This window comes from Ochlerotatus camptorhynchus, unplaced genomic scaffold, assembly GCF_037179485.1.
Source record: "Ochlerotatus camptorhynchus isolate MF236.1 unplaced genomic scaffold, CSIRO-AGI_Acam_v1.1 ptg000351l, whole genome shotgun sequence".
Lineage (NCBI taxonomy): Eukaryota > Metazoa > Arthropoda > Insecta > Diptera > Culicidae > Ochlerotatus > Ochlerotatus camptorhynchus.
In genome coordinates this window covers 762,606-787,959 of record NW_027040839.1, presented here as the reverse complement: position 1 = coordinate 787,959, position 25,354 = coordinate 762,606, and the positions used below count along the sequence as shown (strand labels likewise).

Sequence of the window (25,354 nt, the reverse complement as noted above, 5' to 3'; positions counted from 1 at the left end):
ATGCACAGATAAAAGTTCTGAATTTTAAAAGTGATGTAAATATTCATTCACGTAAACTTGTCTTTCATTTCACGCAACCGAGCAACTTGTAAACAATGTTGTTTACAATAATGGGTTTTTGTGTACAATATTTGCTACATATTCATTCACGTAAACTTGTCTTTCATTTCACGCAACCGAGCAACTTGTAAACAATGTTGCTTACAATAATGGGTTTTTGTGTACAATATTTGCTACATTGCATGAAATGTCTCAGAACTTTACATGATATATAACGTAAACTTATATGATATGTGACGCTCCATTTATGTGCATCATACTAAACAGAAATTTACACTACTTTTTCGAACTGTGTGTAATAAAGCATAGATAAAAAGTTGCTGAAAACTAACTATAATTCGCGATATGTTGTCATCGTGAAATTTTCAAACATTGAAATATAAATTATAAATGTAATCAAGTTTCAGTGAACCCCTCGACCATCATCAAGTTTGCAAGTAAGTCGTATACGATGCATGAATCTGCACGGCCGATAAGTGTAACTCAATATTAAGTTTCATTTACTCAAATCCGCATAAACGCAGGTAATCAAACTCATATATGAGTCGCGTTCACTCAAAGTCGCAAAAACGTAGGTCACTCATAGATGAGTAAATTTTTACTCAAGTATGAGAAAATGTCACTAATATATGAGTAAATGTAACTCAAATATAAATTACAATTACTCGTGTTTAGGTAAAAATTTACTCATTCTAGTAACCTATGCTTTTGCGAATTTGAGCGAATCGGACTCAAATCTTTTCAATGGGTTCTATCTAAATTAACAGATTCTCTTCATCGAATTTCGATCAAATTTCTGTTTGAAAAGGGACGCAAGAAATATCCGCAGGAAATCGAGAAAATTTAACCCAGTCTACCAGTAGGTGTATACATAGAATGATAAATTTTTTTATCGATTTTCTTCACCTTCGAGCAGATTTGAGAAGAATGTCCAACAAAATTTACGTTTACGCATTTGAATAGTTTATGAGTTAATTGAATTTGAGTAAGTGTAACGCAATAAATGAGTTACTTTTATCAGCCATGCAACGAAAGTGGTATAAAAGTGGACATGCAAGCGGACGGATGAGTTCACGGCCGATGAGATTAACTCAGTAGCAGAGTAACTTAAAATTGCAAATTCATGCGGACGTTGAGTCTGACTCATAATTGGGATCCGTTACTTTAAATTCGCAAAATTTCAATATAATCAAAATAGAATGAGTAATGTTGTACCTTAATATGAGCAAATATAACTCACAGTTCAGCGAAATTTAGTCATATATGAGTGACATTTACTCAAATTTGAGTAAAAGTTCACTCAGTCCATAAGGGACCTACGATTTTGTGAATTAACGTAAGCGGAGCTCAAATATGATTTAGAATCAATGGCCGTGCATATTCAAGAAGTTTATCCAGGAAAATCAATACAAAAAATTTTATTAATCCACTTTTTGCCACTTTGAGTCAAATTCGATTAAATTTTGAGTAACTCTCATTGGCCGTGTTCAAATGACTCGATCGCGTGCAAGTTATAGCAAACAACGTGATCGTGTAGCTGCATACATCTAGGGAACATTCGTCTTGTAAGCTATTTTTTTCATTTTGCTATAAATGAGTATTGTATCAGAGCGGTGTACCATAGCCTTCGATGAATGTAGGGTAAATGGCGTAGAGATTATGTAGCCTGGTTAGGAGGTAGTGGGATCTATAATCATCGAGGAGGCTGTTGAACCAGCCCAGTTGCATGCGCGTAGTCAACATGTTATACGGTGACAGCGGGCCCAGCACAGCAAAATAAATGATTTGAGCCCGGGACGTACTGCCTACTGTCAAACGCTGCTGTTGGTATAGGCCTTGTCACTGGCCTGTGTTGAACAAAGTCCATGTGCGCTCAATTTCGGGCTGAACGACACAAGGTGCATCATCATGCAAAAAATGAGCGCTCTCACTACCTCCTAACCATAATAGGTAACAAAAGTTCAATGACGTAATTTACCCTATAACAAATAGTTAATCCTTCGTCTGTACTAAAAAAAAAGTCTTAAGTTGTCAATAACCTGGGCCCTGGGGTCAATTTGGTTCTTTAAGGGGGTAGTACACTCTGGCGGCACAAAATATAACCTTTCTTTAGGATTTTTTTTAACGAGGCTAAATAAACATCTGCTTAAAAAGGAAATGCGTAGTTTTATTTATTCATGAATGTTGTTTAACGGCGATTTTTTTTCCCTATTGGACCACTCCCGTGACCGCTACACCAGGTGCCACCGAGTTTTCCTTAGCGGCGTAGGTTCCATTGCTCTTTTATTTTTTAGACATTTTCAATCTGCGTACGTAGGATGTTTTCGATATGATGATTTAAAAAAAAATTGGGGACGATTTGAAAATTAAATCAATTTTTTCACACGAAATACAAAGAGATCCATGGTATCCATGACAGATACATATTTTGACTACAATGTGAAGTCTTCATCAGTGTCATTCCCACTAAAGACTTATCAAATTCTAACCCCCTTAAGTACTGATCCCCGGGGTAAAAATGTCAAGATCACAGGTATAAAAATGAAATAATGTGTAGAATTGGAAACTACCAAACTTAAAAAAAAACTAAAGATGTAAGTAAAGTACAGGAGAAAAATATATACAACTCTCTAATAAGGAAAAATTTAAATTAAATACACATTGAAAGAACAGTGGAGAACAGGGGGTTGTAAAATTGACCCACCTTAATGTACATACTTGGAATATCGGTCATGAAAACAGCAAAACATAACAGAACATTGAGGAACTTTATTAGAAAATTTATAGGGCATCTTCTTAGATCCCCCTATGCATTGTATATGCAACAGTAGGATATAACTTTCAGATCAAAATGACGTTGAGATAAATTGCTAATCCCTGCTAACCTGCAAGATACACCCCTTTAAGAGAGTGTTATAAAATTATAAAAATGGACGTAAATCCTCAATACGAAGTGAAACTGATTTGCGAAACGAGAGGAGGCTGTATGTGTGTTCGTACCTGACGTTTGCTTTTCCGTTGAGTTTTTTTTATCTATAATCGGCAGCGTTGAACCTGACTATTGGCCACGAAAAGGCTTGCCAATGTATATCAAAAATCGACTACATACATCCGAACATTTGATCACATTTGAGTCCTTGTTACGTTTTATGACTTGATAATAGTGACAAGACTCGGGTAGTGACCACCGCGCCGTTATGCATTTCTATATTGTATATTTCAATTCAAAAATATTGTTTATGTTCATAGATTTCACATAATCCTTTTCCCTTTGTCCTTCTCCTTTTCCTTTTCCTCTTCTCTTTTCAGAAAGCGAGTAATGGCGCTATAGCCATAAGTCATAAAAGGCTAGGACAAGAGTTAGTGCTCATGCCCCAACCGTCATAAAAAAATTGAGCATCACTTAACCTTTCTAGCTTTGATGCTTCCAACGACCAACAAATTTTATTTTTAATTACGAAAATCAGAGGTACGATACGAGATGTCCACGTTGCATCTATTTATTAGATTCTGGCATCGTTCTAGCCCTTTGCTGTAAAGAGCTACGGAAAAGTTTGCTATCTGTACTAATGTGAAATTTTCCCAGCTACAACTTTGCCAAAGTCCACATTTTAATTAAACGTAAGGATAATTATTGATTATAGATTACGATTCTAACATGCTCCATCCACTGCTCAGCAGACAATATTGGTGTGCTTGGCGCGAAGAATAGGCCAAAAATCAATGCTGCGAATGTCCATGATAGGAGAAATGTCGGCCTAAATGCCCTTAATTTGGGCACATACATAAATTCAGCAATCAACTAAATGTCAATAGCGACCAAAAATATCCATTAGTACCGTCCCAATGACGCGTTCATCTAGATAAAATTGATAAATGGCAGATTTTTAACGATAAGCCCAATCTTAGATCCATAGGCTAACATTAGATCAATTTCCCCTATATTGCTAATTGCAGAGGCAGTTTTTGTTGGCCTATGGATCTAAGATTGGGCCCATCGCTAAAAATCTGCTATTTATCAATTTTATCTAGATGAACGCGTCATTGGGACGGTCCTAATGGATATTTTTGGTCGCTATTAAAAATTTAGTCGATTGCTTAATTTATGTATGGGCCCAAATTAGGGGCATTTAGGCCAAATGACATCCATTTCCCCTATTTATGTTTTCCTGGTTGAAATATATTTAATATGCGAAAGTGTAATCCATTGTCATCCATTTGAATATAAGGAAATGTATCCATGCGGGGTTTATTGTTTGTGAAAGTGACCTACGAATGCACGTGCATGAGCAGTGATTCTTGAAATGGGTCGCTCGTTCTACAACAGAAATTGGGAAAGTGTACCAGTTGTGGAATTAGTGTTCTCCTAATTGGTCGTATGGCCTAAATCATGTTAAAAATAAGTATTTCTCTAGGAAGAAAGTTTGATTTTAATGAAAATTTAAATATTATATGTTGTATGGCCAATTAGAAAACCATCAGTGCTATAGCTGGTACACTTCCCCTATTTCCTTCCATCTTCAGGGCTAACATTCTTTGCATCTATTGAAATATGGCACAAATGCAGACACGTTTCTCCCATAATTGCTCTGATGGGCACGGACAGTGCGAGATGAATTGTATAAACAGGTCAGACTCAATTATCTGCAGTTGACTTTTTTTCACTTCCACATTTCACATTCAATCGCGCAAAGTAACACCACTACGGACAAAGAAGACAATCCCCAATTTATTGTTACTGTTGATTTGAATTATTGAATTTTTGTTTTCGAGAAATCGACGATGGAAGTGAGGTATGTAATCATCGTTTCGCAAATTAGGTATAATAAAACACGCTACGGGAGGAGGGAAGGGGAGGTGTCCAAAGAAGTAACAATAAAAAACAAATCCGTAAACATTTAAGCCGTTTCAAAATATCTATTGAATGAGAAATGTTTTAAGGATACTTTATTCACTATCAGGACATTTCTTTTGTTTTTAAAAATGATTTTCATTTTAAGGGGAAGCTTACCGCTCAAAAAAAATACTACTTGATTTTTTTTGAAAAATTACAAAAATCAATAAAATTAGTGTTTGGGCACACGTCGAACATATGTGCAACTACCCTACACACTAAAGATGTATCCATCCACACACAGATGTCATTACTTGTATATATAGTGTCTATAGTCTTGTCCTGTACTGTTTAATATTGTATTGAATGATAGACGATAACAAATAAAAAGCCAATAGTTCGTATGCCTCCGCCATGGCAGGATGGCCCAACCGGTCTGTTTTTATCTAGGTATTAAACGTAGGGAAACAAAGTTCGGTGCGCGATCAATCAGTTTTTTTCTCTTTTCTGTAAGAAAATTTACGTTTTAACACATTTTTTAAAGCATCATGGCATAAAATTGGACTCAAAAAACCAAACAAAATGACAATGAGTCCAACTTCTTTTCGTGAAACTCTGGTTACTAAAATTCTCCAATGCTTTTGGAGGCAATCCATAAACTTCGTTTATAGTTAAGGAAGACAGAGGGGTTCGACTCTCGCCAATGCATGGTTTATTAAAAAAGAACAACCATCTACCTAGGGAAGGAGGGGATCTAAAATCTCTCAAAAACTGTCTACGTAATTTAAATACATCCTCTTGTCTGCTCTAAGTTTGCATCCCCAAGAGAAAGTATCTTGCTACGCCAATGTGTATGTGTAAGTTTTCCTGATAGTACAAACGCTCTTGAACCAATTTTGATCTCCACGAAATTATTGAGAGTCAACAACCTCCACGAAAGCTAGCCCTGAAGAAGGAAACAAAACACCCATGGTGATGGAAATTGATTGGATTGCCTCAGCATTATCGGTAAGTGGGCACCCTACCCGGTAGCGGTTATCTCGCGTGGCGCCCAGCAATGAATGAATGATTGAACTGACCACCGATAAAGCGCAGACAAGCAGGCTGCTGAGGAAAACCAACCGACCGACCGACATAACTTTACAATCACAGCCGACCACGGCGCGGCAGCAAGGCGTTAAATACATCTATAGCTCAAATTCAAATTGGGCGTGAAAAAAAACGCGTGCACACGCTTAAGGAGAAAGAGGAAAAAACACGGGAAAATAATGATTGGATTGGATTGAATAATACTCGCTTCCTGGCGATCGATTTACCTACCCGGCAATTATATGGGCGTTAGGTTTTGCCGACCTTCGTCGAGGTAATGATTTTGGTCCAGTTTTTGAGAGATTATACACGGAAAATTGGCAGTACAGTTAGAAATGGGCAGGGATTTGATCGTTGGCATGCTCAATAAACGGGAATGGGATTTTAGCTCAGGTGCAAGTGATTTTTAATTGTTTTATATCAATACTTATATCTTGATCTTGATTATGCATTGTATTAAGGTAACGGAACGTAATTTTCTGCACGGTTTGGTTCCACAGAAAGGAATTAATGATGATTAATTTCCCAGCTAGAGATTAAGTCATCGCACAAGTTTGGGCCGCAGGGTCTCAGAATTTTATGAAACTTTGCACACACTGGTCGAGTTTATGCTTATATGAACGAAACAAAAAATCCAACAAAACGATTCCTTATTATTTGGGCTTCAATCTGTTATATCAGATTATTCTTTAAATGAAATATACTTACTACAAAATGCGGCCGTTTTCGAGTTGCCGATAATAGAACAGCTGGTTTACATGCAGTTCGAATGGAAAGGTTGCCGAAGAAAAAGAGGCTGCCGGCAATAGTCACACTCAGATGAGAAGATTGGAGCGTTGTAAAAATTCTTTCAAACAGTTTGGACAAATCTGTCGATTGGAATGAGTAGATAAACCAAGTGACCATAGGTACGTTATTTCGAAACCGTTCTCATCCATAAAATTTCAGAGCTCTGCATGGTCAATAGTATCGAAAGCGGCCTTGAATTCCTAAGCGAACTTGAAAGGTGGTGCGTAGGGATATGATATTCACGACACTTTTGGAGGAACTGCCGTAACGTAAAGATTTGGTTTGTTAACAATCGCCCGTCTACAAAACCGGCTTGATAACTTACCACAAATCTGCTTACTAGCGCCAATAAACAGTGATAGATGATCTGGGATAGCACTTTGTAGGCCGATTTGAGAATAGTGATCGCTCGATAGCTCCTACATTCTAACTTGTCATTATCATCCTTGTATATTGAGCATATTACTTCCTCTTTCCACTCCTCAAGTAGCTATTCTGAATCTCAGATCCTGACTATCATCCAGTGCGCACACGAAACCAACTTATCCGGGCCCTTTTTAATAAGCTCCGCCTTTATCAGTGTTAGGAGTTTTGGTCTGCACAGCGTCGAATTACTTTCTATTGATTTTCTTGGCTTTCTGCCGTATTATTTTCTTCATCCTTAGGCACTTAATTACAGACAGTTGCACATAAAACCAAATAAAAACATATTTTGGTAAAAAATTTAGAGAAATTAGCAAAGTATTAGGGAGCGCACGGGCTTCAGATAACCAAGTCGGCTGAAGCACGGTATTACCAAGGTTGAGGTGAAGGGTTCAGTTCGGGGTCCGGTCTAATAAATCTTTCGGGTTGGAAGTTTCCTCGACTTCTCTATGCACACAATATACAAATTCATCTGTTGGCATAGAAAGCTTTCAATTAACTGGGGAAGTACTTTGCTCACCGACAAACCGACATGAATGACCATAGCAAAAACAATAAAATTTCTGACCAAAGCACACTTCTGACATCTGGCTCCGTGTTCGCGGGAAATATTTAACTAAGCCATGAACCCGCATCCAAAACTTTAATTGGTTCGTGTCTGATTTGGTTTTGACAGTTCGGATCACTGCACATTCAAATCGGCCGTTTACGATTTTCGGGCATAAGTCAGAGTTAAGTGTCATGTCGGTTTATCGGTGCTTTGCTAACACTAAGCTACGAGCAGGCGCAAGCTTGTGTGCTATAAGCGAAGACAACAAATCAGGAAGAAATCCAAGCGACAGATACAGTAGCGCTGCACTTGAGTGAAGGTGGAAGCAACGCATAGAAAAATGAGCAAATACGGAAACCCTTTTTCTGAGGATGTAATTTTTGCTATCAAATTCGTTCGAAGCATTTACCTTTGAGCGGCAGATGACACGATTATACCTGTCTCATAGCGTTTGTGTGAGAAAATGGAAGAGTTGCCAGTCTTCTTGATTTGTTGTCTTCACTAAAAGTCACGAGTTCAAACCTCATCGCCGGACAAATCACGAATAACCTAAACATATGTTAAAGTAAATATAATTTAAAATATATGTAAGAGCGGTTGGGTACACGCTAGACAAATGGTATGAACATCAAATATATGGGTGGGTTTCTTATATCTTCGATATTTTTCTTACAACAAATGTAATGGAATATCTTATAATGGACTATACTGTGCAAACAAGTTTTGACAGAATTTATATTTACGTATGAAACCTTCACGAGATGATTTTCTAGCCGCAAGGTAAGTGCGGAAACAAACTTTGTTCAAAATTTTTGCTAACGCCCACATTACAGAATCTGTTCATGCTGTTCAACATTGCAAATTCTGCTTATTTTCGTTAAAATGTCTTACATTTCCCGGTTGGGTGTACAAGAATAACATTTTACAACTTTACTGAATAAACATTTTCAATGATCTACGGGAACAAGGGGTAATATGCTCCCTATGAAAATATGCATTCATCATCGAGAAAACGATTTTTCAAAAGATCTTCTCAAAATAACGTTTTTATTTTTCGCTGGGTAATATGAGGTAATATGCACCGCCTCGTAAGTGTTATGCTTTTTGTTAGATGTTATATAGGTTGCATACATTAATGCGCTATCCGTACAGTATTATTCGGGAAGTATACATTTAGGGTGCATTTAGAACAAATTTATAAGGTTCCCACTACTTGTAACTCCTGTATGTAGCGTAACGTCAGTCTGGGCGTAAAACATGACGGACTTCGTACTATCCTTTCACTCAACCGAAAATTCCAATAAGAAACTGTCAATATTTGCTAAAAAAGACGATTTTTCGACGGTTCCAGTTGAAGGGTGAAGAACTGTTGATATGGAATGGGTGAAAATAGACATCTAGAAATTATTGGACAGTCATATAAGTTTGCTTTATAAGAAAATATAGTAAAAAATACCTGTGTTCGTGATTGATATCGCTTACCAAAAGATATAGATTATATACACGCAGAAAAATGGATGTTTCAGGGCCTAATGTATTTTGTTATTGATTCAAACATATTGTATCACTATTTCAACAATACATATTTTTGAATCAACAAAATAGTTTTTAGAATCAACAAACAGATTATTGACTCTACAACCGGTTTGTTGATTCAAAAATATTTTTCTTTGAATTAACCGAATAATATACCTATTTGAATCTATGGCAAAAAAATATTAGGCCCTGAGCCAAAAATATATCCATTTGAATTTAAAAATCATTTATCTGCGTGTAACAATCATGTATATTTTATAGGCATAGATTTAATTTTTGACGTTTGTTGATATGTTAAGCATGTAAACAGACATGTAGAGACTATTGGACAGTCATTTTAGTTTGCACTATAGGAAAACTCATTAACAAATAATTATGCTTATGCTGCTCGCAATAAGATATATCTTAAATAGTCATCATATAGATCTCATTGGAATAGTTTCCGAAAATTTTTGACGTTTTTAGATTGTAAACAGATCTGTCGCAATCATTAAAAGGAAGTTTACCGGCCCGAAAATAAAAAAAAAATTGTCTCTAAAAATATTGAGAAAAATTATCACAAATCCAATAAAATCAGTTTCTACCTTAGATTTTTGTCCAAAATTACATGTAAAAATATTTTTTCTATCTCATCATGAAAAAAAAAAAGGACTCTCAGCAAAACCGAAAAGTCGATATTTTGTGGTTTTTTGAGTCCAACTTTACGCCATAATGATTTATAAAAAAAATGTTTTTGCACGTGAATTTTGAAAAAATGTGATTTTTTTAGATTCTTGATACCTTTTTTCAATATTTTTAGAAAAATCATAACGTATTTTTTTTTTCGGAGCGGTGAGGTTCCCCTTAAATAGCCATATAAATTTGCTTTTCAAGAAATAAAACGAAGGGTCACCTCACCTGCAAATTTCTTTGAAGATCTGCTACTTTCGCTGAATATCTACGAACTTCCCTGAAGTTCTGATATTACGTGAACTTACGTGAAATTCAACGATTTTCTTAAATGCTCTATGATTTTACGAGAAGCATCCATGGTTTTTTCGAAACTTCCCGAAAGTTCTTTGAATTTACTATGTTTTTTTAAAATTTCCTAGAAGCTCTACAAATATCTCAGAAGATCTACAATCATCCCAAAAGTTCTACCAACTTCCCAAAAATTCCACAAAAAGTCCTTGAAAGTTATACAATTTTCCCAGTACCTCTACAGTTTTTCAAAAATTTCGACAATTTTTTGAGCAATTCTACGAATAACCTAGAAGCTCTACGAATATACAAGAAATTATACGAATCCCCTAGAAGACCAACCAATTTCCTAGAAGTTCTACAAACTTATCAAAACTTCTACAAACTTCTCACACAATTTACGCCATTTCCAAAAGATCTACCAACTTCCCAGAAGTCCTTCGAATTAAATCAAAAGATGTTTTATTAATTTACCTATGAAGTTCCCAGAAGTTCTTCGATTAACCCAGTAGCTCTAACGACGTCTCTTGTAGGATAGCATTATTTAAAAAAACAGTATCGCTGCAACACCCACCAAACGAAATATCAGATGCCCCTCTTTTGTTTGAGGCTAGTTTCAAAATGCTTTCCCATACATTGTTTGGGCTTCAATCACAGCACAGATCAATCGGTGACATGCACTGGACTGAATTTTACTAATACATTTAGAAAATGATGATCGAAGAATATTTCAAAAAGAAGGAAACACAAATTATTTACCCTTTGTAGAATTTCAAGAATTTCTTAGATTTTTCCAGTAGTTTCAAAATTTTCTTTTAAGATCCATACCAACTTCAAAGAAGTTCTACGAATCAAAGATCAATCAGCTTCCAATAAGCTCTTTGAAATTACCAGAAGTTCGACATTTTTCTCAGCAAATATAATATTTTATCAGAAGATCTACGCACATCCAAGCAGCTACGAACTTCCAAGAATCCCAGCAGTTGTTAAATTTTGCCATAAATTATTCTAATTTCCAAGATTTTCTCCTAACTTCCGTATGGATCTACTAGCCGTAACGTGGGTAGATCATATTTTCAAGGTACGTTACGGGATGGAATATCTACTACCGATTCCTAGTTCTGACTACTTCAAACTAGTTGAACAGGAGTTTCAATAATCAAAGGAACACATTTTACATTGTTACTTTGTATGTCTTATAATAGTGATAAGTCCTCGGGTTCCAAAGGGCCTGGGATGTTTTGAGGCATAACATCTCTGATCACGCCTTCCTTCGCAAGGGAAGTAAAGATGCTGGTCCCTGGTCTATCAGTAAATGGGTCGATAGGTAGGGTCCTCGTGTGGAAGCTGCCTTCCTGTCGTCGGTAGCATTAGTACTCAGTACGGAAAACAAATCAAGGAAAAAAAACAAGTCCTCGGATTGCCTGGACCGAAGATGATCTTGAATCAAAGAAAAAAAAATTTAGTTAATCTTCGTCTATATGATACCTAATCTTCTATTCGTTGTTTTCTAATTTGAAGTGATTAATACTAGAGTTCTTTTGCGTGTTCATTATCGGTACATTGCTTGATTTTGTAGCACATTTCAAATTAAAACTGACAAATGATTCTGTATCAAAACCGAATACTTCATCATTTCTCAAAGTAATACGAGATGCACTAAACTAAATTGTCCAAAAAAAAAAAAGATTATTGAAATCAATGTTCTCACTCTCCACAAAACTATAGAATTTTTTATATTGTTTTTACATGCTTATTTGTGTTCAAATGGCATCATTTGGTAAAGTTTGTTTACGAGACTGAAATTTTATTCGCGGAAAGTCGGCGATTGACTTGTTTGTTTACAAAAGCAATTACGTCAAAATCTCAACGAACTCTCTACCACAAACCATACTAGTTTATGTTGGTCGCTATCAAGCAAACCGTCTACAATTTGGACTTCTCAATTGATCAACACATTCAAGCTGCCTTTAGGATCAATTAGCTAAACTTAGTGAGTTCGTTCCTTTTTGTGAAATTTTATCTATTCAAACAACCTTTATCACAGAAGCATAGTCCTGAAAACTCTTTAGTATGACGCGCTTGACATAGATGGCCCACAGTAGCTCAGGAAGAGCTACTGATTCCGATCAATAGCGGAGCGGCTTCTTCCTCCTTCTATGGATGTTCATGTGGGCTGCCGCTCGCTGTTTGCAGGCAGCCTTTCGTTATGTACTGGAACTGGACAACACCACCACTCACCAAGTGGTGATTGAATAAACACCGTTCGATGAGACCGAATCGAATTCAACTTTGAAGTCTGTGTTAGGGAAATGGCAGGCAATCGGTGATAATTTTAACTCTCATAGCAACAGTTTCACATACGTACAATTTTCAATAGTGACATTTTGAAAAATGACAAAGTCTTAAATTTTACAGATGCTTAGAAATATAGATTGGTGATAAAATTATTGAAATTGGTCCAGGGGCAGCTGAGTTATAAACGTTCAAAATCTTTCATAATTTTGTCACATGTTCCATTTTCGGTTTTCACAAAGTGTACCCCCATATAGAAATTACAGACAACAAAGTCCTACGTCAAAATCGTTATGACAGCTATCCATACAACATAATCCGTTAGAGGTACTTTCGTCAAGACACGTAATTTGTCAATTCATAAAAAAAAACCACTGTTCAAAATACAGTCTTAATGTGTAAAATGCAATGTCTCTTAAATTATGTTAGTGTTGTTGCACGTTTAACGTGTCTAGGCATCTAATTGAAAACATTTATTTCTTTAAAATACAATGAATTATGTGTAGCACAAGTATAGAAGTGTGGTGTTCTTTTTTATCTGCGTTTCTACATGCAAACCAACAATTTATTACAGTGAATGATAGTTGCATTCCTAATCATCCTCCGCAGTGAATACCACAGGGAATGATATAAGTTGACCATGCAGACTATTCAACCATTTTTATAGTTTTTATTCCGTGTTCGGTATACGCTTTCGATTATTGTAGAACGAAGTTCACACTTGCCTTAATTCTCTCCAATTTCCTTTCAGCTGAAAAAGCATACGATATAAAGTATGAGAGGAAATGAGCGCTTCTTATTCGCATGTAGCCTATCGATATTGCGAAGCATGGAGAAAGCACAGGTCTGGTAATTACAACTTTCGTGGTTCGAGTCCTGTTGGCAACCTTTTTTCAATTCTTTTCGACACGATTCATTTCACTCACTAAATACATTCCACATTTATCATTCTTAAATTTTCTTGCATTGGACCGCAGCTCGGTATATCTCATCCTCCGTTCATGCCGTTTCCACCAGCATCCTGCGATAATGGATCACTCATAATTATAAGCAAACTTTACATCCTCAGGATGGGTGTAGCATTATATATATGAAAATCACTACCTCTTTCAATTCAATCACACTTATATCAAGGCAGCAAACCGTTAGCTACTTTAAAAATGAACATCATAGTCAAATATACTTTGCTTCACCGACAACCATTGTAAAGCATGGACCATCAAAGTTGAGCTGTTAGTGCAATCAGCATTACCATTTCTCCCCACTATAATAATTTTAACCTGGACATTTAATCCTGTGATCATCAATACTGATTGTCTATTGTGAGCTTCATACAAATGCAAAGTTAGCAAACATGAACTAATATCCCTGGTATTATTTAGTGCAACAATTGCAATTTATTTCTATTTCGCATTCTTGTCGTAAACTAAAACGCCAAAAAATAGCGACGACAAAGTACAACGCAATAATTATATCAAGGCTCCAGCCGGTTTGGCCTCGGTAAATTACATCCAATAATGAATCGAGCAAAAATTAATCAACGCTTTCTCATAAATTTCGACAGCTGAATAGAGGAACAAAACCTCGAACATTGTTGCCCGAATGATTTGTGTTTGCAAACATACGTGGAATAATCGGTTGCATGGACGAAGGGCAATACAAACGCACGCGGTATAGTGGCTAGTGGGTGAGGAAAACGACCATAAATCAGCGCGAAATTGTCCAAACGAAAGGCCCGGTTTTGTGTGTCTTGATCCTAATTCGGCAGCATTCCGGGGGCGAGAATAAAATTTATTGGCTTTAATCCACTGTAAACACTAGCCGTCATTAGAATGGTCCTCTGCTGCCCCTATCACATACCTAGATGGAAATTTATGACTTTATTGGTGAGCGAATATGCCTACGTTACACTCGGCACCGCAACGTAACACCTCAACCCATCACCAAGGTCAGTTATTGTTTGTTAGACGATTGGACGAGCGGTGCTATCTATATGGAGATGTGTGTTAAGTGCACTTTCCTATCCGGGATTTTTTTTAATGGTCACCGTTTTCGAAAACTAGGTGGGTGCGGACCATACTGCAGACGTGCGAGGTTAGGATGTCGACCGCCGAGCCAAAGTAGATACAGTATTGCAATGAATTTTTAATTAAGTTGTACTAGTGGTAGTTTGTCGGATAAGGACCGGTTTTCCGTGTCGAGCGTTTAAATAGCTGACATAATTTCGTCGTAAACTTCCGTTAATTGGATTAAGCTTAAGTGCTTACTGTACCGGACGATATGAATTAAAAGTTATAGAGATTAGAAACGAATGATCACCTCCTTCGCCGCAGAGTGAGTTATCGATATGAAAGCGTGGAAGCGTCCTGGATTTGAACTCACCTGTAATGAGAAAGGAAATGAAAATAGACTGTCAGTAAGTTGATTATACTGTTGACATATTAAAGAACAATTATCCATGGTTCATAAAACTCTCTTCATATGTTAATTGTCTAAAACTAAACTTTACAATTATCTGCAGTTCCGTTTGCAAAACTGCTGATGCTGTCCTCATTTAGTGTAAAGAGAGTCCGTCTAACACCCCTCCATGTGTGTCCTCCTCATGTACCCGAAGCTATGTTCTTTTCTTTTTTCTCGCAACCGTTTGCATATTCATATGTGCCACATGCATCAAAATGCAATTTTTCTTCATTCCGTCTCTCAAGCTGAACAAATGAACGGAGTTCTGTTCGTTCTGTAATTCCTGTAAATATGAACTGCACTGAACCGACCACGATGCGGTGATAAAAACGAACAAGCAGGAGTACCTAGTAGCTTTTATCCCAGAGAAATGATAGAGTACTGTCTGACTGACTGTTGTGGGTTGCAAATTCTGATGTTTATATGCACATGGTTCGTTTCCGATGAAATGCCGCAGATAGACGCAAAATACGCCGCATCCAGCACGAGCTTCGCCGGGTGACGTTTGGCAGTGAGTTGCAGACGTATTCTCTGCCTTGGAAATTGAAAGAGACAGCCACATGAATTACGAGCAATTCTTCGCTTCTAATGAATATTCAACAAACGACAAATGATTTCATGGCTACAAAAGCGACACCTTTGTTTGACGGCTTCATACATGTCGGAAGATAGTGGATAAAGATCGTCCAGTCTGATTGGATTTATTGTTGTTATTGGCAATTAGTGCTCATGGAAAATTGATCACTTCAACGAGAAAATTGCTATCCTTGGTTATATTTTCGCAACCCCAGCAACGAGTGAAAAATTAGTCTCTAATAACTCCACCAAACACGAAACTTAGGCTCATTTGCGTGCCTTTCTACAAGCATACTTGAACGGACAGACAGACCGCCACCGCAAAGTCAATATAATAACTCTGTACTGAACGTGATGCTGGCTCCATATTATGATGCAACATTCAAATTAGCCGAGCTTGTAATTGATCAAACAAATTATTCAACTTTGAGCGTCCGTCGAAATTGCAACTCATTTCGACGGGGCCTTTTTTCATTTAGATATTTTACTCGTCTACCAATTCGTATGCTTGTACCATCTTCAAAGCGGCATTTTACAATGGTGGAATAGTCGGAGGCATACAAAAACATGAGTTTGAAATCCACTATCTCCTAAGGCGACATAATTACCCTCATAAACAACGACGCTGATCAGAGAGGAAAATCACAGCTGTTGGACGGCAACACAATTGCAAACGGTTTGCTTGTTTAGCATGCCGTGATTCTACAGGCCCCATTTAGCATAGGGAACATGCATAAATGATGGAGCATATCAGGTGGGGGGAGGGGAAGATACAGAACTTGTGATTGGTCATGTATAAGGTATAGCAAAATACGCGACTAAGAAAAAGAGGGGGTGCCTATTTTTGGCCAAAAATATGTTACGTCATTTATGGATGGTCCTTTACTAATATTCTAGTATATATGTGAAGTATAATGGTAGAAAAAAAAAATCACTACGGAACATTTTACTCAATACACAGAAAAATTTTTAGCAGAAATTTACATAGATTTTTTCAAACGATGTAACGACATCCTGACCCTACAATTACTTGTATTTCATCTCACGCTACCGAGCAACTTGTAAACAATGTTGTTTACAAAGATGGGCTTTTGTATACAATATTTCAGTGCTAACATTTGAAAACGGCGCAAAAGCCATTTGTAAACAAATGGTTTGTGGGCCCTTTACTCGCTACCCGAAGAACGCCCACGCCCGACGCCCCCTACCCGATGTTGCTGTTGTGTCGCGTGGGTGTACTTCAAGTAGTGAGTAAAGGGCCCACAAACCATTTGTTTACAAATGGCTTTTGTGCCGTTTTCAAATGTTAGCACTGATTTGCTCCATTGCATGAAATGTGTCAGAACTTTACATGATATATAATGTAAACGTATATGATATGTGACGATCCATTTATGTGCATCATATTGAACAGAAATTCACACTACTTTTTCGAACTGTGCTGGTCATAGGTGAACCGCCCGCTAGTCTAGACAAGGTCTGAGCGAGATTTTATTGGCACGCAGAGGATAGACACTTGGGAAGTAGGTTTTCGAAAGTTTCACGATGTTTCTTGAGGATCTATGAAGTTCTTTGAAATTCTACTGCGTTCTTTTTACTTTTAAGAAGTGCTCCGAGCTTCTACGAACGAAATCAAATGATGTGCTCCAAACTTTTACCAATTGCTCTTGATTTCTAAAAAGGTCCCTGAATTTCTGGGACGACTCAGTTTTATAAATCTAAAATATTGAACATCTTCCCCCGCCCACAAATTTCAAAAGTAGCGGTTAGGACAAATGAAGACATTTCGTTGATTTCGCTAAAGATTTATTTAAATAGTTTAGTTAAGTTTTGTTTTAGTATAGTTTAGGGCTGAATAACTCTCACACAGAGAAAATAGGTATAATAGTGATAATTTGTTGCGATTTCTCTTTGTTTTTACGCTACCCTTATGGAATGTGATGAGGGCATCGTAAAAATGAAAAATCCAGGGGGAGTTGGGCAAAACCCCCTAAACAAAAGTCCGGAGTACGTCTCTGAGCGTGTCCAACCTACAAAATGGGCGACAAATTGGATTGCTGCAACTAGCGCGCGATCATACTGCTGAGCGTCGTCACAAAGTTCTCTCTCAAATACTATGCCGCCGTCTTTCAACGATTACAAACGATATCGTGGGGAAATATCAGGTGGGATTTATGGGTGCCCGCAGTATCATGGATCCTATTTTCGATATTTGAATATAACGTGCTTACACATAATTTATTCTTCGATTTTAAAATCAGCGTATGACACAATCGATCGAGACCAGCTACGGCAGATACCTAGAACATGAATGCGAATTTCCGAATAAACTGACGCGATTAGTCAAGGCGATGATGGATCGAGTGATGTACGTTGTCCGAGTTTCGGGGACACTCTCGAGTCCTTTCGAATCTCAAAGAGGGCTACGGCAAGGTGATGAGCTTTCGTGTCTGTTGATAAATATCGCATTGGAAGGTGTGATTCAAAGAGCGGAGATAAACACGAGTGCCATGATTTTCAGGAAGTCCATCCAGCTTCTTGGCCGAAGCCGGCGAACCGATGACATCGACATCAAGGCACGCAACTTTGAAATAATTGTGGAAACGTACATCAGATCAAAGGCTGAAGCCAATCAGCTTGCACTCGTTATTAATGCATCGAAGACAAATACATGACAGGAAGAGGTTCAAGAGAGGATAATTTATTGTCATTACACATGAATACTGAAAAAAAAATTAGAAAATCGAAATTCTTTACTTTCATCTCCTCATCGATCGTATAAAAATTACCACTTTAGTTTGTTATTTGAAATTAGCATCTTCAACTATATAAATCGTTGACTTCACGCAGAAGTAATACTAAAACATATAGTCAAAGTACATAACTCTGGATGGGAGCAAACCATCAATTACTGTCATTGGTCTAAAGGTACAGTAGCAGCACCTACCCTACCCGTATCCCCTCGAGATCGTCAAGTCGACGATGACAGGAGCAGATACCGTGGTAGAGGTAACAATAGCTGCAATTTCAAAACCTACGACTGGATGCCTTCCTTCAGATAACAACTGGAGTGCGGTAAAAATCGGTAGAACTATTTCAAACACATCGTTGGTACATGAGCGGGTCGGTGATCATCTCTTTTTGCCAGTGGTGGCGGGGGACACAACCCTCACCTTCCCTCTCCAAAAAGGGAGTTTGGTAAAGAGAGATGATAAAACTGATTTGTACCTTCCTAAAAGTTGTCTAGCTCGCTTTCTACTTCTATATGCAATTTTCACACTGCCGTACTCTAAACGGAACTATCAATTCTATACTTTCATCTCCTCATCTATCGTATGAAAATTACCAAATCGTTGACTTCACGCAGAAGAAATACTAAAATATATAGTCAAAGTAGAAAATCAACTTTACTCTCGTTCTAAAAGTTTTACGTTTTTCCAGTTTTCAGTAAACAATAAGCCTCCCACCACGAGTTGGGATTTACGGTTATGAAATCGAGGTGGTAGATCAGCTCGTGTATCGGGGGTCACTGATAGTCACCGATAATGACACCAGCAGAGAAATCCAAAGACGCATTATAGCAAGGAATCGTGCTTACTTTGGACTCCGCTAAATTCTCCGAAAAAAAGTAAGAGGTTGTATCCAAGACACGACCGTAAGTTTGACGTAGGATTACGTGCTCGGTATCAATATTCGATTACTATGTTAGGGAATCCACTTTTTCCCATCACAGAAACGCCTAGTTTTCTGTTAACAAAATTACGCATTTTCGTGCACAAATCGCACGGAATTTTTGGTTTATTTATTTATTGTTCCAATGATTCATCTGACATATGATTGTCTTAATGAATTAAAAAATTATAATTAAAACAAAAACAGGACACATTCTAATTCAGGACAGTTTCCTATAAAAACAGTTAACGGCACATTAAAGTCAAACAATGCATAGACGTCATTAAACGCATTAGCGACGGCTCGGATAGGTTCATCCAACCCATATTGCCGATTACGAGCTGCGAGATGTACAAAATTACGCTGTCTAATCACTCTCACAGGTGCGTAAAAGAAAAGCTGCCGAAGTAATTCGGTGGAATCAATCTCGCTGGTAATGATTTGAGCAGCAAACACAGCTTGAGCGTTCCGTCTTCTTTGTTCCCAGGTGTCAATTCCAAGCAGACGACAGCGATCCACGTAAGACAGATGACGAAGCGCGTAGCGAACAAACTTTATCTGTACACTCTCAAATCTGGCTATCCAGCATGCTTGGTATGGACACCAGACGACAGCACTACACTCTAAGATTGAACGTACTAACGAACAATACAGCGCCCGCAGGCAAAGCGGATCGCGAAAGTCTTCAGATGAACATAAAGCCAAGCTGCCTGTTAGCTTTAGTCAGGATGTCATTGTAGTGCAGTTTGAAGGTCAATTCACATTCGAGTGTTACTCCCAAATCTTATGCAATCTATATGTAAATGTATAGACTCAGAAACTACTAAACCGATCGGCATGGAAATTTGTATGCAGGGGTTTTGGGGCCGGTTAAGGTTCTTATGATGGTTCGAGACCTCTCCCTCCTTGAGGGGGGGAGGGGCTCCCATACAAATGAAACAGAAAAATATAGCTTTTTTGAATCGGCGCATAAACTCAAGATGACATTGAATTCCGAGCAAGGCCGGGCACACTCAGCTAGTAGATAATAAAAAAAGCGAAAATTGGTTGGAGGAATTTCTTACTAAAATTTTGCATTCGCGAGATATTCGCGATCAATCAATTAGCGATCTTTTTGCTTTTTTCGACCGACCTGGAGAAAACCTTACCTTAATTCTAAGTGTTTCCACAGGACCTTATCGATTAACCAATCGATAAAGTCCTGTGGTATTCGGTCATTGCGAGAATTTTTAAGTGCCACTTCAATTCTGTTACGCATTTGACCACAAACATTGGTTGATGGGTACATTATCAAAGAGCTTTGGGGGTGATATGACTGACAGCAAGACGAGAGAACGTTCAATGAAAATTGACTCTTAAACAACAATAACATCCTGAAAAGAACCGTTTTGTCGTGATGGTTGGAGTAATGCCCTAGCAGCACACTTGTTACTGAACAATTGTGGTTACTTGTGTGCAACCTATTCCAGTCACAACCAAGTTGCAGCCACTTATTTCGATGGAAGTGTGCCGCTTGGGTGCTGAGCTATTAGAGTGTTCAACACGGATGAGGCTGGCGAGCTGTATGTTGTTTGGAACGAGGATGACGCGCTTGGCATAGATGGCCCACAGCGGATCACGACGAGCAACTGAATCCGATCAGTAGCGGTGTGGCTTCTTCCTCCTTCTTCAGTAAATGGGGCAGCCTTGATAGCTAGCTGATTGCGGGGAGTCTTTGTTGTGTCCTGGAGAAAAATGTACAACACCACAAACGATTTTAATACATGAAAATCAGTTTGAAGAAATCAATCAAAACTATTTAACTTGAAGTTCGCAACTTAAACACATTTCAAAGATTGGCATTCCAAATATTTTTGGAATCTTGGAAATTTCTCCATATCCGGAATATTTGATTTTAAATAAAATTCCCTGAATGTTGAAATGTTTTCCAGGATCATACGATTTTCTATTCATGACTTCTAAAAATCGAAGCCTTCAATTTCAATTTTTTTTTTAAATTTTGAATTATGTTTTTCTTTTTTTGTGTGTTCAGGATTTATAGAGAAATGCACCAAAATGAAAATCTTCTACCGATCACTCTATGCATTGCTCTAAATATGCAATTTCAAGAAAAATTCTCCTGAAAAAAATACTTCTCCTCAACATTCACTTAGTAGTCTCCTGAAATTTCCATGTAACTGTCATGTTCAGAGTTCCCAATAATTCTTTGAAATGCTCCTCATAATTTCATTGGAACTGTCTTTTAAATTTAAAAAATGTCATTGGAATATTCTAGGAATACTCTTCGGAATTCCTTTGAAATTTTCCTTAAAATTTTGATAGAACTTTCCTCGGATTTGGAAATTTAATTCCCTAGAAATTTTCTTTGGAATTTTCTTGGAATTACCTTATAATTTGAATTACAATTTTTATTAGATTTCTCATGAACATTTGATTGCCTTTCAAGTTAAAACTCTCTTGAAATTACTTTGGAGTTCTCCTGGAATTATTCCCAAGTTAAATTGAAATCTTTCTTTTAGCATAGCCCCTAGGATTCTTCGAAAATTCCCATGTAATTATGCTCTAGAATATGCTATCCCCTAGAATTCCCATGGATTCTTCCATTGAATTGCCTTGAATTTCTCCTCAGAGCTATCGTGAAATAATCCTCAGAATTTTGTTCCAAATTTTCTCAAAATTCCTTGGGAATTAACCTCGGTAATTCATATGAATTATTGATAAAATTGCCTTTGAATCCTATTCATCATTTCCATCGAATTCTACTCAGAACTTGCTTGGTATTTTGCTTAGGGTTCAAATTGAACCAGGAGTTCCTGAGAACTTCATTGAAAGCAGATATCATTTGATGTTTTACTCACGGTCTTCCCAGAACTCCCGTGGAATGAGTTCCTTAGAAATTCCAAACAAATTACATGGGCTTTGAAACATCTTCATGGTTGGTTAATTTTTATTTTAAAATCTGTGATTTTGATAAATGTGCAATGCCCAATATAATGAATATTTATCTTCGTTCAAGATTCTTGATAATGTCTCCAAGTTAAATTATTCTTAAGACCAGAATTAAAGAAGAATTGTTCAAGTTTTACATTTTTTTATACTGTAGATAAATCCAATCCGGATCCGGAAAACAAAATGTTTGCATTCATAAATGCAATCGAATCCTAAAAAAAATCGTTAGTAAGAGGATTTGAAAATTCCCCGTGAATTCCATGTTTTTCCAGAAAAAAATAAACATAAAGGATTTCCGGTTTTCCAGATAGTATATACCCTGTTACACTCGAACGCAAATGTATACATGTCAAATAAAACGTTCTGAAACGTTACCCTATAAGTCATTGTAGATTTGTTTTAGTAATAATTGGGGAAATAACTAGAGAGCATTAAAATAATAACGTGTTTTTTTTTCTTTAATTTGTTTTCCGTCGAACTTGTTCCGTGCTAAATACCAATGCTACCGACGTCAGGGAGGTAGCTCCCACACCTGGACCCTACCTATCGACCTATCAACTCATGGACCGGGGACCAACGGCTTTACTATTACTGATCAGAGAAAAATAATTACGTTGATACGTTAAGCAACGAATTGCAAACTAGTAGGGAAAACGGATTCTCATTATATATTGATCACAGGTTTTTATACTAATAACTCACTTAACCGTTTCTCTGACTGTGATTGCCGCTGACATACGGTTTCGAAAACAAAGAGGAACCAAGATATTCCATTGTTCATCGTATTCGCGTCAAGAAATTGTAAGTTACTGGACCTGATACTTGGCTACCTTCACTCGGATCCAGCAATCGGCTACAGCCGATTATCTTTTATTCCAAGCCGGAGGATGACTACATTTAGACAATTCATGGGTGATAATATTAAGTTTACATTACGATAACGTTGAAAAATTGAGAAATGTATCGCTTCAGTTTGAGAAGCACGTCACTTCGCAACCGATGAACCATTCTGATCGCCCACATTACCGTGCAGGCGCCGTGTGTTGGCAGGGTCCAATATTGGACAGGTTAATGTTTATAAAGTACCATCAGTTAAAACTGTATTTTTTAGCTTTATCTTTATACATTCTTAGGTGTTACTTAGTATATTATCAAGTTGGTGTACGCTGATTCAAAGAGTAAATGGTATTAACATTGAGCTGTCCATAGTTGGGCGTTGTTAAACTTGTGGTACTTGCACAACATTTCATGTAAGTACCAAAGTAACCATATAATCACAAAATACGATTCAAACTGGATTCTGTGATGATAAGTATCATATGAAAGGTAAAATAGCTGGCATTATCTTTATCTAAATGTAAGTATTATTGACAATAATGATAACTAGATGATATGCAAATTTATACGATAGGTACCAGGATCAACGTTATTTAAACATGCGCATTCAATCGCGACGGCATGTAATTCTGCATTTTAAACCTACCCAACCCTTTTTATTTCTACAATCCCTGCGCAGCTGGTTCACCATAAGTGTACTTCGCAGAACTTTTTTAACCCCCATGGGTAAAGATGCAGTGTTGCTCACTCCTCTCCCCTTCCCTGGTGTATTATGGATGGTGTGAATATTCACATCGGTGACACGGCCCCTGACCACCTTGTATATCATAAAATGAAAATGAAAATATACTGGGTTGGGTGCAATGAGAATACAGGTGAGGAAATGATCGTAAAATGGTATTCGTGTAGTGCAAAATATGTTATAGTGTTTGTGAAGTATACCTTCCGTGACGCCAAACTCCACTTTTTTCATGCCAATTTTTTGGGAGTTTTTCGTCATCAACAAATAGACTCTTGTGACACAATTGTATATACCTCACTGGGTTGGGCGAGGGGGGAGGGGGGACAGCCTAAGGGAATCAAAGGGTTCGTTGATTGGACGAGGGTTCATGGATTTGCCAGTCCCTTATCACGTGATTACAGATGGCCATCTGGTCTTCCAAAGGTCTTCAATGAAGCTGATTCACCCTGCTGCAACAAACCATCAGGGAGAACATTACAACCGGTAAAATATCTGCAGACATTGGTAATCCTTGCACTGATGGTGGGTTCCATACACATCACATCATCACATAATAACTCACTTAACCGTTTCAAGATCTATTACTCGTGAAAAAACTTTAGTATCGAATTCTCAATTTCTACAATGGTTTCCATCAGTTTAACTCGAATGGCATTTTTTGGATTTTCTCACACCCTTCTATTTGACAGCCTACTATTGTTCATTGATTGTACTTTTTCTCTGAACTTTGATTGGTTTAGGGGTTTTGGTTTCCGGTTTGAATTTTTCATTAAAGCTAAGCAAATAAATATGCCCCTAAATGTATATCTATGTCATATTATATTTCTGTATAAATCATCGTGGTACATACTTCTGCCAACAGGTCTCGTCACCGACGATAAAAAATATAAATAAGGACCGAATACACTAACAACCAAAAGTGATACTACTTCACTCTTATATATAAAAAATGAAACATTAAAATCCAAAACGTGTAGCAAAGACATTTGTTACAATTGTCGAATGGGCAAAAGGTCGAAATGGACAAAAGTTTCAAACAACTTTCAAGCACTTTAAGTGTCCAGTAGCTTTCGTCTGGCAAAGTACTGCTCAAGTAACAAAGAAGGAGCGAACTCCAAGTAAATTCAAAGCCTAAGCTTTATTGACTTGCTTTACTTAGCATGTTGTCTTTCCGATCTTCTATTCATTTTATTTTTTTAATCCACTGAAAAGTGATTTCAAAGTTTGTCCTTATGTCCATTTCAACTTTTTGACCCTTTGTCTATTCGAAGACATTTTTATCCATAAAGTATCATCATATTTCTTCATCATCAATGCTTCTCCATGGATAAATCGAGATAATGCAATCTGTACAATTAAGAAAGCTAATACACTTGTGCTCAATATTTTCTTCATTCGGAACCAACGAACCTGTCAACTAGCGTTAGTTGTTTCACCGCTTTCCCTAATTTGTCAAACGTTGTTTAACGGTTGTGTACACACACCTTGAGTTGCAAATTAAGCGACTAAAATTAGTATTGTTTTGCCATGGCTCTAAAACGGTGAAGCAAAACCAAAACAAAAGTAATGTAACCACCTGTAA

The 25,354-nt window shown here is 37.3% G+C and overlaps 1 protein-coding gene across 6 annotated transcripts in view; it reads right to left on the bottom strand.

Moving 5' to 3' along the window:
- raskol (Ras GTPase-activating protein raskol) overlaps nucleotides 1–25,354 on the bottom strand; it is a 407,687-nt gene that overhangs the window by 110,248 nt on the left and 272,085 nt on the right. For 3 of the 6 annotated variants that reach the window (XM_065231354.1, XM_065231356.1, XM_065231355.1), the window contains one exon: nucleotides 14,856–14,918. The exons of the other annotated variants lie outside the window; for them this stretch is intronic. In XM_065231354.1, coding sequence (XP_065087426.1) covers nucleotides 14,856–14,918 — 63 coding nt within the window. The remainder of the gene's footprint in view (nucleotides 1–14,855; nucleotides 14,919–25,354) is intronic. 6 annotated transcript variants of the gene reach the window in all.